This window comes from Hydra vulgaris, chromosome 02 (assembly GCF_038396675.1).
Source record: "Hydra vulgaris chromosome 02, alternate assembly HydraT2T_AEP".
Taxonomy (NCBI): Eukaryota; Metazoa; Cnidaria; class Hydrozoa; order Anthoathecata; family Hydridae; genus Hydra; species Hydra vulgaris.
In genome coordinates, this window is record NC_088921.1 from 68,657,124 (window position 1) to 68,676,868 (window position 19,745).

General features: G+C 28.7%; 2 protein-coding genes across 2 annotated transcripts; both read left to right on the forward strand.

The window, feature by feature from the left end:
- Positions 1–15,498: 15,498 nt before the first annotated feature.
- Positions 15,499–18,494, forward strand: LOC136076258 (zinc finger MYM-type protein 5-like). Its single transcript, XM_065789732.1, has 2 exons — positions 15,499–15,517; positions 18,109–18,494. Exons 1-2 carry the CDS (start codon positions 15,499–15,501, stop codon positions 18,492–18,494), a joined length of 405 nt encoding a protein of 134 aa, XP_065645804.1.
- Positions 18,495–18,878: 384 nt separating this feature from the next.
- Positions 18,879–19,394, forward strand: LOC136076259 (zinc finger MYM-type protein 1-like). The gene has a single exon (XM_065789733.1). It carries the CDS (start codon positions 18,879–18,881, stop codon positions 19,392–19,394), a length of 516 nt encoding a protein of 171 aa, XP_065645805.1.
- Positions 19,395–19,745: the final 351 nt, after the last annotated feature.

A 19,745-nucleotide genomic window follows, 5' to 3' on the forward strand; every position in this document is an offset into this window, starting at 1 on the left:
CGTCAAAAAACACACCAGACCATGATATGAAACTCAGTCATTATTTCATATTCCTGACGTAAAAAAAGAATAAGGGCAAAACTTATGAAAAACAATGAAGACCAAAGTGAAGGTGTATTCGAAGCAAAAGAAGTGCTTTAAAAATACATTCAATTTGGTCTTTATGGTAAAATACTCTTCAAGAAACAGTCGCGCCTTTACAACGAAGTCCTTGAGAGCGATGTATGCCTAAAAATATCTTGATTCCTGTTTGTGCAACTCTTAAGGTTCAAGGAGGAGCGTGATTAAACTAGATAAAATGCTGGAGTATTCTTTTATGTGAGTTTTTTATTGTGTTTTTATGTGAGTTTTAATTGTGAGATTTTAATTGTGTCAAGTGAGGTTTTAATTGATAATTGTTGTTAATATTTTTGTACGGTTTAGGTGTAGTAATTAATATGTTTGTACGGTTTAAGTGTGGTTATTAATATGTTTATTCAAGTTTTAAAGGTTATTTTTGAAGTTTGTAAATGAATATAAACTGTTATTAAAGTATGTAAGACACAGATTCTTATTGTTTTGAGAAAAGAAATGCATCATAATTTTAATGCTGTGTTTATGTGAAAAAATCACAGGTCAAATATGACAACAGGCCTAAAAAGAAAAGTTCACTCATCTTTTTTGGTACGGAAATGGGAAAGGAAAGGAAAAAATAAAAATACAAGCATGCGTAGTATGAATGTTAATTTATCCAAAGCAAAACTACGCATGCTCACGCAATTATTATTATCTTTTTCTTTCCGGTTCCAGTAAAAAAAAAAGATAAGTGGAAACTGACTTTTAATAAAGTTCAAAAAAATTGTCCTTTGTATAGCACACAAAAGGTTCGATTTGTGTTATTGGTATTAAATATAATTTCAAGATTTACATAAAAATTTTAAAAATTTCTTATGATGTTTTTATGATTATTTTTCATTATGTTTTTATGGTTATTTTGAAATTTCTCATTATGTTTTTATGATTATGATGTTTTTATGATTATTTAAATTTATTTAACACGAATATTAATAGAACAAATATACAGTATATAAGATATTATTATTATTATCATTACTATTATTTTTATTAAAAATATAAAAGAAATGGAATTAAATTATTATTTATTATATATATTATCTATTATAAATTTTATGTTACCAAACCTCCCAATTGAGTAAATTTTCTTAAACGAAATTGTCTACTACACTAGATTTTTGTCGATTACAATTAAATATGGCTTCAGGGTTCAACTTCAAAGAAATAAATACGCTCTGGGTATTTTAGATTCATGACTTACTCCATGCTGAAGGCATAGCATCAATAGTCACACCAAAAACGTACTGATGAGAGAAAATTGTTTTGCAAAACTTCTTTTTGACAGTTTTTTTTTGGCAACACACGAGCCAATTCATATTGGCTCGTGTGTGGCTAAAAAACGATCTCTTTATACCCAGATTCATCATATCCAACTTCATTATTTTAGCTACATTTTTAATGCAGCCTTGTGTCTCTCGCAAAATGCCTGTATTACGAGACACATGTGGCTGCATCCAAAAATTTTGTCAAAGTAGTGAAGTTAGCATTGACTTAGATTGACTTGCAAGAAGACAATAGCGAGACCATCAAAAACTAACCAAAATCTTCTCCATGCATACGTGCAAATCAAGCAATGTGTTCAATATCTTATCAGGTGTCATAAAATGCCAGAGTGTAACAAGGCTTAAACGATAATTTTCATTCACTCGACTAGATTATTTATTTACTAGTCGAGAAGGAAACATCGTAATAGCAGAGCTAATCGAGACGAGTTCACTTATTACCGAAGTGCTACTTGTATGCTGACTAGACGGAGACGGGATTTGAACCTGCAATCCTGCTGCTACAGCCAATAATTATTCCGAACTTTTTAGCAGCGTTTTAACCGACTGAGCTATCTCGGCTCAATATAGGCTTTAATAGATCTTGCTTAAACAGGCTTAAAGATCTAGTTATAACATAACGCCAATTAAAAAAAAAAAAAACATAGCAAAGTTGGCGCTAAGAACTACAGACCGGTATCTCTAACCTCAACCGTTTACAAAATTTATTAAGTCTTTATTCATGATCAAGTTATGTGTCATTGAGTTGTCAAGAAACAGCTTTCAAAAATGCAGAATGTCTTCATACACTAACGAGGCTGAACAGCCGATCTACTTGAGGCATGTGATGCCTTGACACATGCTACTCACCTAAATTATGCTGGTGACTTAATTTCCTTTTTTTATGAAGAAAGTGTTGATTAATTTCTCATCAACGCTTGTTTCATAAACTCAAAGTGTAAGCAATATGCTTTAAGTGTATGCAGCAAGTTTATGATGCATTATTGAAGTGAATATAACCATTGCGTTCAGACTGCCAATAAAGGTAGTTGTGAATGAACACATATCAAATTGGGTACCTGTCTTAAGTAGAGTTCCGCAAAGATTGGTTTTAGGACCAGTATTATTTTTCTTTTTAAATGTCAACGATCTTCCAGACAACATATCGCATCATTTTAAATCATACGCAAAAGATACTAAAAACATGAGCATCATCAAATCTAAAGAAAACTGGTAAACCTTGAAAAATGACTTAGACAAAACCGTAAAAGTGTCCAGAACTTGGCGTATGCTCATGTCAACAAAAAGTATTCATAGTGAAAGCAATGACAGAGCTTGAAAACAAATTGCAGTTATCAAAATTGAAAGTGATCTTGGAGTCATGGTATCAGACAATTTAAATTTAAAAAATAAAGTGTAAACAATAGCTTTAACAACAAATCAGATCATTGGTTGGCTAAAAAAGCATTCCATATTTTGAGTTTTGTTTTGCGGCGTCTATAATATACAGCTTGCATACGCCTGCATTTCGAGTTTGGATGTCAAGCCGTCAGCCGGTCGGCGTTTTTAAAGCACAAAATTGAATCACTGGAAAAAGTGAAGCAGCGTGCAACTAAAAAGATTGCATCAATAAAGCACTTACCATACGCTAAAATATTGAAACTGTTGGGTTTAACGACTTTTGAAAACAGTAGAAAGCGAGGCGCTTTTATTCAACAGCTCAAGATAGCCAAAAACATTGAAAAAGTCCATTTTTGCGTGCCACAGACGCAACCTTCAGCTTTATAAGTTTACAACTTTTGGGGTCACAGTCAGTACCTGGAGTGAACGATTGCATTGTGAAGGAACAGTTTTTTACTAATCGAATTGTACGTCACTTGAACGCTCTTTGCGAAAAGCTGTTAATGTGCAAGGTGTAAATTGTATCAAAAACTTTGTTACATAATTATAGATACTTTGTCTACCTCGGTTTTTATTTTTTTATTTTTCGCTTAACTTTTTTTTTTAATCAATTAAAGGATAAATAAACTTAAACTTTTAGGATAAACGCATTTGTTTACCTTCTGTTTAAGCTCATGTATTTTTTATGGTAACTGCAGATTATGAAAAACTACACATTTCCTGAAAACTCAGAGTTAGAACTTGCTATTGATATATAGTATGATGTATACTATTTTAATATCATTTTTTTAATTTTTCTGATAGTAGAACTGCTCATTAAATACATGATGTTGGCCTTTATCTTTTATTCCAAGTCGATCAAAATACAAATTTATTAAGTTAGAACAAGTAAAAAAGTAACGCATATATAGTTTACTCATCAATAGGATTATTCCTGTTAATATTATTTATTTAAGAAAAATTTAAGATAAATAATAAGCAACTACCTGAGCAAATGCTAAGATACTTGCTTTCTTAATGCTCATATACTTGCTCGCTTAATGCTCATATACTTGCTCGCTTAATGCTCATATACTTGCTCGCTTAATGCTCATATACTTGCTCGCTTAATGCTCATATACTTGCTCACTTAATGCTCATATACTTGCTCGCTTAATGCTCATATACTTGCTCGCTTAATGCTCATATACTTGCTCGCTTAATGCTCATATACTTGCTCGCTTAATGCTCATATACTTGCTCGCTTAATGCTCATATACTTGCTCCCTTAATGCTCATATACTTGCTCACTTAATGCTTATATACTTGCTCGCTTAATGCTCATATACTTGCTCGCTTAGTATTCAGATACTTGCTCGTATAATATTAAATAATAAAAAATTCTGTTAATTTTTTGACTTTTAAAACGACTCAAGGTGACTTTTAAAAATTCTTGTCACAAATAATAGAAAGAATAGTAAAAGTTTGCTCGGTTTACTCAACCCCGCATTCTCACCGCTTTGCGCCTCTGAATATAAACCCCGCATTCTCACCGCTTTGCGCCTCTGAATATAAACCCCGCATTCTCACCGCTTTGCGCCTCTGAATATAAACCCCGCATTCTCACCGCTTTGCGCCTCTGAATATAAAACTAATTATAAAGATCAGAAAAATGCTGGAAAGAAAAGGTTCAAAATTTAAATTTCTTAAAATTAGTTAAAATCATTTTATGTTTTTTTTAACTAAACAATTGTAGTGGGTTCCAAGTAGATTTAAACATAGGAGTCTGTTAAAAGAAGAAATAAAAGATGGAGTCTGTCTAAAAAAGATTTAAATAATGAAGTATGTATATAGAAGAGTTAAACAATATAGTCTGTGTAAGAAAGTGTTTAAAATGGGTTAAGAGTACGATTCAACTAGCTTAATATGAAAAAAAGAGCAAGATCGAAGCAGTCGAAACACGATTAAATAAACTTGTCAGAAAATTATTTTTGAATAACTGTTGACAATTTTTAAGATCTTAAATCCTTTTACAAGTTCAAAGTCCCAATCCATTATCAATTCTAAGCTAACCTATACCCACACACAACGTTTACTCCAAAAAGTTACAGAAACATCGCGTAGATGATTTTCGTGAGCACAAACTTAAAAAAAACTAAAGATTTCGAAAATATTCAAATATCTATGATTCCAAATTGATCAAAAAAATTATTATGGACTATGGAGAAAATATAAATATTATGCGAGCAACTATCTGAATACTAAGCAAGCAAGATTGTTATTTATAGATTGTTATTTATAGAACTTCCATCGTTAAAAGTTGACCAACACGAAGAGCTTGGGAACCATGGTTTATTTTTGAAAGTTATTTCTTGCATAAATTGTTGAACCGAAGGTCCATAGTTATATCATCTTTGTATCTTAGCAAAACAACCTTAATTTCTAGAAATACAAAAATTAAAAAAATACAAAAGATGAACAGCTTTGAGTCATTAAATCTCTTTTCTGTATAATTATAATTAATCTATTTTGTATACTTAATTTAAAAATAAACTTTTGAATACATAATTTTAATACTCATTTGACCAATAAAAATTTTTAGTAAAAATTATTATGAGGCCTCTTTTTATCTTTGTTCGAGCTTTGATATAAAAACTTATTTTCATTTTAAAGCTTGTTTTTTTTTTCGGTTTTCTTTCACGCAAGAAACACATATTGATAAATAGACCATCGTTTTAGATATATTAATGAAAAATTATTCATTTGGCTTATTTAGTAAATTAAAAAGAAAACAGAAAGTAAAAAAAAACATGTATCGGAGTAGTTTAAAAATTTTTTATGTTTCAGATATGACACATTTAGATGTGACACATTTTTTTGATGTTTCAGATATCACACATTCAGGCATGGCGAAAACTTTAGTTATGTTTATGCTTATGTCCAATGAGAATGTTTTGCAAGAAAAAAAAGATCATTGGAGTCTGGGAACATAAATACCCAGGAAAGGAAACTTTACGTGGTCAAAACTTTCAAACACAAAAATAAAAAAAATAAAAAAATTATATAAAATTTGAAACCTTGAAACATAAATAATAGATTAAAAAAATAAAATAAAAAAGAAGAAAAGAAAAAGAGTTTGACAACAACGAAAATAAGAGAACAAAAAAAGTACAAAAAACAATAAAAAATAAAAAAATAAAAACATTTGTCCGTAAAAACTATTTAATTTTCTATTAAAAGTTTTAAGCGTCAGTTAAAAACAGTAACTACAAGTTAATTATTTTGAATTTTATTAATCATCTGATTTTCTTGTTTCAAAAAAAAATAATTTCAGCCTAAAACCTTAAAAACTGTTTTGAATTAATGAATGAACTAATTTTATTTAAATTAATAAAAAGTCTTATAAATACAGTGGGCGGCCAAATTATTACTAACAGTTTCTTTTTTCACAAAAACTGCATAGAGTTTTTGAGAAAAATATTTAATTGCAATTAAATATAAATTTTAAATGAATAAATATGCTTCTGCTCTTACATTCTTTGAGGTTTTAATATCAATAATAGTTTTCTAATTTTTTTTTAATGAAGTTGTAACATTTATAAATAATTATGGCAATATTTAGCATTAATAAGCCAGAATATGCAAAAACAAGCTAGAATATGCAAAAAAATTTTTGTCAACTGTTTAAAAGAAATTTTTAAAAGATTCAAATAATGGAAAGCAGAACAAACAGGAATTTACACTGACAAGTAATTTAATTCTGCAATCGCAAAAATAAAATCTAAAAACTTATCATTATGTAAAGCATCATTTGCGGCATTCCAAAAGCAACTTTAGTATATAAATAATATTTAATATATGACAAGTTATGTTAGTAAACTATGAAAAACTTTATACGTAGCAAAGTTCCTATGAAGGTAACTTGATAATGAACGTAAATTGCACATTCTATTACCTGGTATAGTATTTGTCCGCTTTCTCTATACTCTCTTTCTAACTCGACTTCTTCCAACTCTCACTCTATGATCCTTCGTTCTTCTTAAAATCATTTGCTCTTGGTCTGTGAAGTAGGTTATGTTGCTCTTTAGTTAGCTAAACTCGTCTTTACAGGCCTTGGTATGTGGCTTCTATATGGCAATTAGCCGGAGGAGGATCAACTACAATACCAAAAGCAACTCTAACAAGTATAAACAAACGTCATCAGCAATGATTATTACGTTTACACAAATACATTAATTAGTTAATCTAATTGATAGTATAAATTGTACATTCTAACATCCAATGCAATATCTGTACGCTTTCTCTATGCTATCTTTTTAACTCAACTTCTTCTGAATTTCACTCTAACTTACTTCGTACTTCTTAAACTCACTAGTGAGTTTAATAAGTGCACTTATTCTTGGTTAGCGAAGCGGGTGATGATGCTCTTTAGTGAGCTGAACTTGTCTTCATGAGCCCGGGTATGTGACCTCAATATAATAACTAGCCGTAGGAGGGTAAACCACAATACTAACAAAAATAAAAACAAAAACTTCTTAGCGATGTTAATGAATTAAATTCTTTTTAAGATTCTTTACTTCGTCGCCTATTCTTTTTTTTTTTTTTTTTTTGCTTTTTTAACACTTATCTTATTAACTGGTCTTTAATTTAAATCTTCCTTAAATTCTTCAATTAAATTATTTTTAATTTTTAGGTGTAAATATTATTATTATTATTTTATTTTTTATTTTTTTTTACAATTTTTTTTTGTTTGTTTATAGATTAGTTACTGATCTTAACATACTTGTAAAATTTGTATTTATTTTTTATATCGTACAAAATAATTTTATGTTTACATTTTAATGATTGTACACGCTTGCTGATGAAAGCACGTCGGGGCGTAGTGATAAGGCAAATTATGTCTTCTTTTAGCCCCGGTCATGTAAATTTTATTTATATAAAACGGCATTGTATTCTTTTTTTTAATGACGAAATAAAAAACAAAAAAAGAAAAAAGAAAAAAGAAAAAAAATACCCAAAAGCATTTTTAAGGTTTAGGGGAAATAATCATTATAAAAAAACTTTTTACCTTTAGGATAAAAAATCCTGCAAGCTTTATTGCTACTGGCACAGCCATCCTTTTAAATACTTCCACTGAATTAAATTATTTGAAATGCTTATCAGCCGATTGGGGTTTCAATGGAACTCGCAAACAACAAGTTAAACTTGCTGCTAAATAGTAAAAAAAAAAAACTTATTTATAAAAGGTTAACCAGAATAAGTATGGTACCATGCTTTTATCAAACATTGGAAACAAGATTAAGCAAGAAAACTGCAGGATGTTGGGCGTTAGGCAACAAGTTGTTTACATTATAACTCTGAGATTAGTTTCTTTAACTAAAAATATGATAAGTAAATATTTCAGCACATACAAAACTCAATTTTTTAAAGCAAACATCAACGAGTACTCTGAAAATAAAAATAAAATAAACTACGAAATAAACAACTGTGCAAACGCTGCTGGAGTTGCGCTTCATTCTTTTATAATTTTTAAATCCAAAAATCTTTCTGTAAATTGTTGTAAAAATGGCTTTATAAAGTTAGATAACAGATTGCTCTACTTTGTATTTAAAACAACGTCAAACTTGTTAATTTACCGACTCATTCAATGCGCATTTTTCAACTTTTAGATGTTCGAGCCTATTGTCGTGTTAAAAAGGTATTTAATATTGATACAGCAATTGTATTATTAGATGCAACTGCTCGCAGAAATTGTGTCTAATAACGCAACTGCTTGTTTCAATTATTCAATAATGATATAAGCCATTATCCCAATAAAACGGATAATGAAAATTAGTAAATAAAAAAAACGCCTATTGGTTCATGCATCAGAGCTATACGTAAGACCTACAGAAGGTGTTCTCATTGATCAAATGTACACATTAGTCACCTTATGTCACATACTTTCACTCTTAGCTAAAATAGCTAGGACACATACCAATGTGACATGAAGTGCTATGAAGTGAGATTTTAGCTCCAAGCAAATAGTCAATGCATTTATGAGTGCTGAGGAAATGCATTGTTGAACTTCCAAATAAATACTTGTATTTGTATCTAGCATGATTATTAGATTTTGAGCGCCGTCACTACATCCAACGGGATAGCTTATTGTTTGTAGTGGAGTACATTGGTATAAGTTTTGAATCAAAGATGATTTAGATGACTTTCACAGGCTGTGACACAGGTTGCAAAAGCTGAACAACAATTTGTTCAACAAAGTTCAAAAAATCGTAGAGTTTGTGTGTTTTTTATGCACCATTGTACTTGCATAACAACATTTCTATTAAAGCATCTTATCTTGATATTACAGCTCTACATTTATATTAATGTTTGCTAAACAAAAAAATCTAAAAAAAAAGTAATTAGGTTAATATTAAAACATTGTTGGTTCTTAGTCTTAATTTTGTTACCTCCTAGATAATAACATTCCAGATAAAAATAAAATACCATCTTTAAATGCAACAGAGTGCAAGAATAAAATGTGACAATAGTATTTATTAAATATTAAATATAGGCTAGAAATCCGGTGTTAGTTAATGAGTATTTTATGTTTGCAACTTTATGTTTGCAATAAAAGTTTACCTATGAGAGAACATACAAATATCATTTCCTCGATTCTACTAAGTCATATTATAACCAAATTTTAGCTTATGTAAAGATGATGGTTGCATAAAAAATGTGGACATGATCCAGAAACTCATCCGAAAGTACATAGTGAAGAGACGTTTTCACAAATGTGGAAAATAATCCAACAAATGACAAAAATTGTTTTTCGCCTCAACCAATTAAAATTGATAACATTAATTTATATGAACCAAGAGCTACAGTTAAAGAATATTTTTCACTGACATAGGTTCAACCGTGTCTAATTAGATTATTAACATCAAATCTTTATTTAGAGATGCATTTTTTCAGATGTCTTTCAAATCATTGTTTTAAGAGTATGAAACGTCCTTGAATTTTATCAAAAATAGTAATTGAAGCATAATAAATAAAAATGAAAACGTGATTAAAGATTATTTTGAACCGTTACAAACTTTTTTTTAATTTTTAGAATTTCTATTTTTCACAGAATAATTAAAAATTACAAAAGTTTTTTCAAATTAAGGAGACAAACTATTTGTATTGACAAATATAAATAATTTGGCTCCTAAAACTAAGAAAAGCAAATATTGCTCTATATCTATTCTTTTGACGATTGCAAAAACTTTAGAAAGAAGTATAATGAATCAAATAAATAATGGTTTTAATGAAAAGAAAATTACTTGAAATACATTTATCGATTTATCAAAAATGTTTGACAACGTTGATCCTTTTATTTTGATAGAAAAGTTGAAGCATTAAGGGTCAGTTTATAAGAGGTTTTGATTAAAAGTTACCTTAATGATAGAAAACATTATGTTTTAAATAAGTAATACAGAATATTTAAAGTCCAGTGTGGAGTAAAACAAGGTTCGGTACTTGGTCCTCCCTTATTCTTAGTTTACATAAATCACTTAAATAATACATTAGTAAAGTTAGACCCGATTTTGCTTACAGATAAAATAAATCTATTTCTTTTCAACAATAGTTCTACACAACTTTGTTTAGACGTGAATTTTGAATTAAATTTAGCAACTGATTGGCTATGGCATTTATATTATTTTATAATAAAATACAAAAGGAAACCTTCTCCTTAAAATACCAAATCTCTTTTTAAATAACAAATAAATAAAAAAGCAAATATATATTAAGTTTTTAGAAACACTATGGCATAAAACTGATGCCTGTAACATTGCCGATAGCTGGTTATAATACTTTTCCTAAATGTGCTATTTTAGACAAAAATGGGTCTTTATATATATATATATATATATATATATATATATATATATATATATATATATATATATATATATATATATATATATATATATATATATATATATATATATATATATATAAAATAAGCATTAAAACATCATATACGGCGTCATACTATTTTTTTTTTCTTTTTAAGTAATATTTCGGCTCATATAGTGAGAGCCATAATCAAACAAAAAAAACCGTTTAAAAAATTTTAATTTTTTTTTTTAACATTAGGGTTTTACAATAGTGTAGGCATAAACAGTCAAACTAGTTGTATAATAATTGACAATTACAGAGTTTGTATAACTAATAGAAAATAAAATGTGGATTAGTCATAGAGAAGCCATTCATTTTTTAGATGATGATCAAGAAGCAGCATAAGCATTTTTAGAGATAACGCTGATACAATGTCGTTAGGAAGAGAGTTTCATTTATTTATTATTTTTAGAGAAAAAAAAGTTCATTCGTAAATTTAATCGTGAAGATTGTTTTTTTATTTCATACACATGACCACTAGTAATAAAGTGGCTATCTATTGTTTAGTTGGGGTTAGTCATAATGGAGGAATAAATACTAACTAAATATATAATCTATATATTTATATTAAGAAGCGGCCATATTGACAAGTTATTACAACTCAGATTAACTACTTTGGTCCGTAATTACAATAATCAATATAACGGCCGTGAAGATGACATCACTCTAACTCCCCCCACATGATGTCAAAATCTAAATTTACGAAAAAGTCAAGTTCCAAATATGTCTCAGAATATTTTCATTGAGTCCTTTTTAAATGGTTGTGTAAAAATATCTGCTAAGTTTTCAATTAATGGTACATATTCCAAGGTTATCTTTCTATTATGAAGATACTCTCTTCATGATACCCTCTTCTCTAAAATGGTATCATATATCGATGTGTTTTGAACGTAAATGCTTTACTGGATTCTTCGATAAAGCAATTCAACCTTGATAATCGCTTTCGAAATTCACTGGTTTAGTGATTTTTACATATCCTTCAGAAATTGGGTAAGGTATGGTACCTTTTGACATGTGGCAGATATTGACAAATACTCAGCTTCGCATGTTGACAAAGCAACTGAGGCTTGTTTCTTAGATTTCCTTGCTATGATTGGTCCACTCTGGTAAAGACTAAAAGAATAACCAGTAATACTTCTTCAATCATTGCAGGATGCTCCCCAATCAGCATCACAAAATGCATTCAAATCAATACTTTGTTGCGTTTTTCTAAAAATTAAGGAATAGTCCAGAGTACCTTTCATATATTGAAAAACATGTTTAAGCATTGTCCAATCTCTGTTATTTGGTTTTGACAATTTTTGTGATAATGTTGTGACAACAAAACTAAGGTCAGGGCGAGTACATTTCATTACATAAACTAAACTTCCTACCATTTCACAATAAAGTTTGTCTGAATTTATTTCGTTTTGCGGTTCTTCATCATATATGGTTTTAGTTTTGTTTCACATGGTGTTATTCTAAGTTTACAATCTCCCATTCCATATTGATGTAATATATTAGTGAGGTTTTGCCTTTTGGTTCATTATTATTTTGTCAAAACTTTGAACAAAAGTTATTCCAAGAAAATTTGTTATTTTTCCTAAATCTTTCATTTTAAATTTTTGGTTAAGTTTTTCTTTAAAATAGTTCATGGCTTTAGTGGAACTGGTGACTATAATAATATCATCAACCCAAATAATCACTAATAATTTTTGAATGATTTTTATTGTATATAAAAACACATGGGTTGGATTCAGATTGAGTAAAACTCATTTCAATAAGACAATCTTTTAATAATTTGTTCCAGTTTCTCCCATTTTGTTTAAAACCATATTCAACTTCCAAATTAATTCACTATTGGCTTGTTTATAGCCAGGTGGTTGAGAGACATAAATTTTATATTCTATTAAAGCATGTAAATGTGCACTTTTTGTATCCATTTGGTGTACGATTAGATTTTCATGTAAATCCATCTAACTCCTATTAGGTTCTTACCATTTGGCAAAGTAGTGAGGGTGTACGTAATGATTTCATTTAATGATTTTATTTCTTCATCCATCGCTTCCCTCCACAGCACTTCCCTCCACGCAGAGGAAGCGTGCTGAATCCATAACCTGTTTAGTTGGGGTTAGTCATAATGGAGGAATAAATACTAACTAAATATATAATCTATATATTTTTATTAAGAAGCGGCCATATTGACACGCGTGCTATTACAACTCAGATTAACTACTTAATAGTCCGTAATTACAATAATCAATATAACGGCCGTGCAGATGACATCACTCTAATATCTATTTCAAAAAGACTTCTATCACTATTGTTATTTTTGTACCATTTATAGACGTTGATTAGGTCTGCACGAAGTAGCCTGTATTTTATAGTTGTCACATTTAACGCCAACAATCTTTGTTCATACGATAGATCATATAATCCATTAATTCGTTTCGAAGCTCTTCTTAACACATTTTCTATTTGCCGTTTGTCTATGAGAAATCCAGGGTTACAGATTGATCCACAGTATTGTAAGTGAGGGCGGACTAGAGCTGAAAATAGTTTTTTAAAGGATAATAAATCTGGATATGGCGAAAAATGTTCTTTTTATTATTCTTATAACTTGTGTGGCTTAGTTGACGTGAATAGTTGTGTGTTTAGAAAACAATAAGTTCGAATCTATGTGAACACCTTAATCTCGTTCACAATTTGTGGGTTTAATGTTTACTTTTATATTTTTTTCTGGATTACCATTAGCAATAACTCTTTGTCTACGGTTTTTCAAAAACTTTTCAATCCAATATAGTATTGATCCATTTATGTCATAAGCTATTAGTTTAGAAATAAGAAGTTTATGTGGAACTTTGTCAAAAACTTTTTCAAAATCGAGATAAATGTTGTTGATGGGAATATTATTATCAAGTGATGATGTCCAATAATTAATTACAGTTAAAAGGTTAGTAAAGCAGGAATGATCTGGACAAAATCCATATTGGTGTGGACTTAATAAGTTATTGTTAATTAGGCGTGTCATAATATGATTTTTTATAATTTTTTCAAAGATTTTCATTGAAGTACAAGTTATACTGATAGGTCTATAATTAAGTGCTTTTGATCTGTCTCCTTTTTTGAATATGGGTGTAATTGTTGCGTCTTTCCATATTTGGGGTATTGATCCACTCTCAAGGACATTGTTAAAAATAGTAGATAAATGTTTAGATATTTGAAAGCAAGTTTTCTTAAATATTATTGGGTGTAATTCATCAGGACCTGGCGATTTAGATAAGTTTAGACTTTTGAGGTATGTTTTGATAATTTCTGGACTTAGCTCAATATTGTTTGTCAGTGGGTTTACATTTTTATATGTTAGGTTAAATGGTGTTATTGCTATTATTTTTTTGTTTGAAAAAGTATTAGCAAAATAACTATTGAATAGATGAGCTTTATCTAGATCAGTAGTTGCAACAATACTATTGTATTGGATGTCAGGGAAAGCTTCTTTTTTTTTTCTTTTTGATTTGACATATGAGTATAATGCTTTTGGATTTTGGTCTATGTCTGTAACAAGTTTTTTTTCAAATTCAATAATTGCTTTTCTGCACGCTGCTTTAGTTTTGTTTCGTGAAATGTGGTACTCATTATATGTTTCATCATTTCTGTTCAATATATATTGACGATATTTCTCTCGTTTAAGTTTAAATTGATTATTTGAAAGTCCATTTCAAGCGTTTTATATTTTTAAAGTTAGATTTTGGTATATTATTGTTGATACTAGTTTTAAGTTTATTGAAAAAGATACTCCATAGTTCGTCTGAGTTGGATGTTGGACAGAGTTTAATATTTGCAAGGCCTTCAGTAATTTTGTCATAGTTCCCTTTTGTGTATAAATGTTTTGTACGGTATGGCGGTATATTTACAATAGATTCAATTGACACAGTAAAGTAGAGTAGTTGATGATGACTTTTGCCAATGGGTGCTAGATGAGTTAAAAAGGAAATCATGTTTTTATCAGACGTAAATAATAGGTCTATTGTAGAAGGATTTTGATTTTGTCTGATGTGTGTTGCTTTAGAAACATGTTGGGTTACAAAAGAATCGCGAATTTTTAATGAACGTAACCAAATGATGTCATTGCAACGTCAGATATTCAACATTTTTTTATTTTACAAAAAATAATTTCCAATAGTGAGTCATCACTAAATTGCCATGGTCACGATTTAAAACGTTTTCTTTAGATTTTGAACACTGTACACGTTGTATTTCAATGGTCTCACAAATTTTTCTTTTGTAGTTGTTTATAATAAAAGAAAGTGTTTTAGGGTTTTCCCAGTTTATTTTACCATTACAGTATTGTAAATGTTCTACTATTCCAGATGTTCTTTTTTCCAGTTGGGTTTTGTAACAACTTTTTTTTTACTGTTCCAGATGTTCTTTTTCCCAGATGGCTTTTGTAACATTATTTTTATGTTCTTGAATTCGTGTGGAAATCTTTTTTCTTGTTTCACCAATATAATATGCACTACATGTGCAATTAAGTTGGTACTTCTGGATGACTATTCGAAGGCAGTTTAGACTTGTTTTGGCAAAGTATATTGATCAAGGGATTACCAAAACGAAAGATTGTTTTAACATCAACTTCACGAAATTCTCTTCTAAGAACAAGGCTTAATTTTATAAATATATACATATATATTTATATATATATATATATATATATATATATATATATATATATATATATATATATATATATATATATATATATTAATTCATTTATCTTACGTACTTATGAAGCTCAGGTAATACAAATCTTGGCTGAATCATTAATTAAATTACAGACCAAATGAATTATGGAAAACTAGGTATGCAACCCTCCTCATTCAAATATAAAAAAAATTATTCCACTAAGCTTAGGTTTTGGACAAGTAACTCTCTTTTTATCATAAATTAACGTTCATTGTATATATATATATATATATATATATATATATATATATATATATATATATATATATATATATATATATATATATAGTTCTATAGTTTGTTGGCTTTAGGAAGAGCGGAAGGAAAAAAGTGATTCTTACGCCAACACATACGTCACTTTTAATTACTTTTGACTTTCGTCCAACATTTCCGTGTTGGACGAAAGTAAAAACCATTAATTTAATTACAAATTAATCGTTTTTTAAAAAAACCACAAAAACGCTAATTTAATTGACCAGAATGTTTTTAAAAACATTCTGAATGTTTTTATAACATTTTGAATGTTTTTAACAATATAAACAATGTTTTTATTTTTATTTTTTTTACTGTAAATCATGCGCGGAGTGTTGCTACATCGACTATCTTATAGCCTGACTCGCAAGGGAGTGCTGCTACATCGACTGACAAATAGCCTGACTCGCAAGGGAGTGCTGCTACATCGACTGACAAATAGCCTGACCCGCAAGGGAGTGCTGCTACATCGACTGAGGGTTTGGTTGGGGCGGGCAGTCTATCATTATTAAAAAAAAAAAATTCCGGTCTTGCATTTTAATTTTTAATTTTTGTCAACAAAATATGGAAAAAACTTTCGGACAACATCTAAGGGTTGTATATATATATATATATATATATATATATATATATATATATATATATATATATATATATATATATATATATATATATATATATGCGTTTTTGCGGGTTTTTTAAAAACGATTAATTTGTAATTAAATTAATGGTTTTTACTTTCTGACAACTCGCAAATGTTGGACGAAAGTCAAAAGTAATTAAAAGTGACGTATTTGTTGGCGTAAGAATCATTTTTTTCCTTCCGTACTTCCCAAATGCAACAATCTATAGAACTATTGATATAAATGTATATATATATATATATATATATATATATATATATATATATATATATATATATATATATATATATATATATATATATATATATATATATATATATATATATATATATATATATATCAGAGCAATTATATATTAGTAGAAAATCACTTAACAAAATTTTATTTCACTTTACACTGTGTTTCATCGAAAAAAAAAAAAATCGGAATTAATTTCTAAATGTAGGCGCGTAAATAAGTTTCTCTTAAAAAACTATAAAAATAAATGAGTTCAAATAATATTTACATTAAATACCCTTTTAAAAAAAACATTTTCAAAAAGCATGAGTAATCATTTCTAAAGAATTCTTTTTACAATAGTGTCAGCAAATTCCACAAATGTGTAAAAATTTACAGTAGTTAAGACATTAGCGACTTCCTGTAATTTAATTTTTGTATAAATTGAAGTTTTATTATTTTATCATTCATTTCCGATGAGTCTTTGTTGATAAAACACAGTGTAAAATGAAAAAAATTTTTGTTAAGTGATTTTCTACTAATATATATATATATATATATATATATATATATATATATATATATATATATATATATATATATATATATATATATATATATATATATATATATATATATATATATATATATATATATATATATATATATATATATATATATATATATATATATATACATATATACATATATATATATATATATATATATATATATATATATATATATATATATATATATATATATATATATATATATATATACAGGGCCGCCGCGTACGGTTGTTCATATTGTGCCCCGCATAAGGGCGCCAAGTGAAAAAGGCGCCGTCAGGCGCCTCTTTTACTCGGCGCCACCTCACTAAATAAAAGAAATTAAAATTAAATATAAAAAAATTAAATAATATAAAATAAAAAGTGACATATATGGATTTATTAGAGAGATACTGGAAACGCGGGCGCAACGTATACCTTATTTTACTACGCTATGAAAGCGCACTCGTGACTTCGTGCGATGCGATCGGTGTAGATCGCTCAACTTCGTTTGATAAAGACGTCACCGCGGCGCGCGGCATTTTACATATACACACATATGTTCATGTGCGACGTTTGCGTAAAATGTAACATATATGTTCATTTATGATGTTTACGTCTAGTCAAGACCACCACCCCAGGAAAAAAAGTTCTATAGAATTTCTATAAACTTTTGAAACATATGGCCTATAGAATTTCTATAGAAATCTAAAGAACTTCTATAGAATCTCTGTTAATTTCTATAGAAATTCCTATAGAACTTTTTTTCTTCTTTTTTTTTATAGAAAAAAAAGTTTTATAGCAATTTCTATAGAAATTAATAAACATTCTATAGAATTTCTATATAATTTCTTTAGGCCATATGTTTCAAAATTTTGCATTTTTCTTCTGTGTAAAACAAATATTTATTGATTTTCATCAGGCATTCATTATAAAATTTCAACGTAAGTATAATTTACAATACTACGACTGCAACGGAAGAAAATCAAAACCTAAATCTCGAAACACAAAGTTCTTTTGGTGTATCTACAAACTCTACAATAGAAAACGAATCAAAAGAAAATAATGAAATCGATTCCGAATCCGAAAAAATTGATTTTAACTTTAAAACTGTTAATCCTATTACGACTGCAGCGGAAGAAAATCAAGATCTGAATCCCGAAACAACAAGTTCTTCTTCTGGTGTCTCCATAAATAAAGAAATTAATAAAATCGATTCCGATTCCGAAAAAATTGATTTTAGCGATCCGGCTACTTGGGCAAAACAAATTAATATAAGATTAAGAGGTTGTTTATTAGAAAATGATCCTAAGCAATTAATTTTGAAAGACTTGCCAAAAAATGAGTCTGGACGTAAATTTTCTGATAATTATTATTATCGAACTTTATCAAACGGGGAAAAAATTTGTAGGAGTTATTTGCTTTATTAGAAAACTCATAATTCAGTATTTTGTTACTTTTGCAAATTAATGTCTGACAATACTACACAACTTACTAGTGGTTGTCACGATTGGCAACACTTAAGCCACATATTAAATGTTCCCGAAATTAGTGTTGGGCACATAAAAAACAGTTCAAAATATAGCGAATTGAGAATGTCACTAAAATAAAAATGTACAATTGATGCAATGCAACAACGACTCTACGAAACCGAAAAAAAATATTGGCGATCGGTCGTGAAACGAATTATTCATATAATACAGTATTTATCAAGACAATGCTTGGCATTTAGAGGTTCATCTAAAAATCTTTTTCAAAACGACAATGGAAACTTTTTGAAATTAATAGAAACCATAGTTAAATTCGATCCAATAATGTCTGAACATTTACATCGCGTTCAAATGTCTGAGAAAAAGAATATTAGTCATTATTTAGGTGATCAGATTCAAAACGAAATAATTAGCATTATAGGTGATGCTATTAAGAAAAAGATTTTAGAAATGCTCCACTCTTCAAAATATTATTCAATCATTCTTGATACAACACCAGACATAAGCCATACTGAACAGTCAACCATTGTCATAAGATTTGTTTATCACAATAAATCTAGAAATGTTGCAGAAATACGTGAGCATTTTCTAGGATTCCAAAGTGTAACTGACACAATCGGTGTAGGTTTATTCGAGTTCATCATTAACCATTTGAAATTAATGAACAATAATATATCAGATTTACGCGGAGAGTCGTACGATAACGGAGCCAATATGTGTGGGAGACATAATGGACACCAACAAAAAATTCTTGAAATAAATTTACGAGCTTCTTTTGTTCCATGCGCTGCTCATTCATTAAATTTAGTAGTGAACGATGCGGCTAAAATTTCATTTTAGTCGCATCATTTCAGAGACGATAAACTTTTTTAGTGTGATTCAAGAACTATATAATTATTTTTCAACCAGTGTGAAACGGTGGGATGTATTAAAAAAATACGTTAAAAACCTAACCCTAAAACCACTTTCTGCAACTAGATGGGAAATTCGGAAACTCTAAAAGTGTATATGTCAGAAATTTATCAAGCTCTATTAGATATCACTAATGACCACACAAAAGACATGGATTCTAGAGCTCAAGCAAATAATATAACTTCAAAAATTTCTTCTTTTAAATTTTTTTGTTCCGCCTCAATTTGGTATGATATATTGAATCTTGTCAATATTGTCAGCAAAATAATGCAAAAGCCC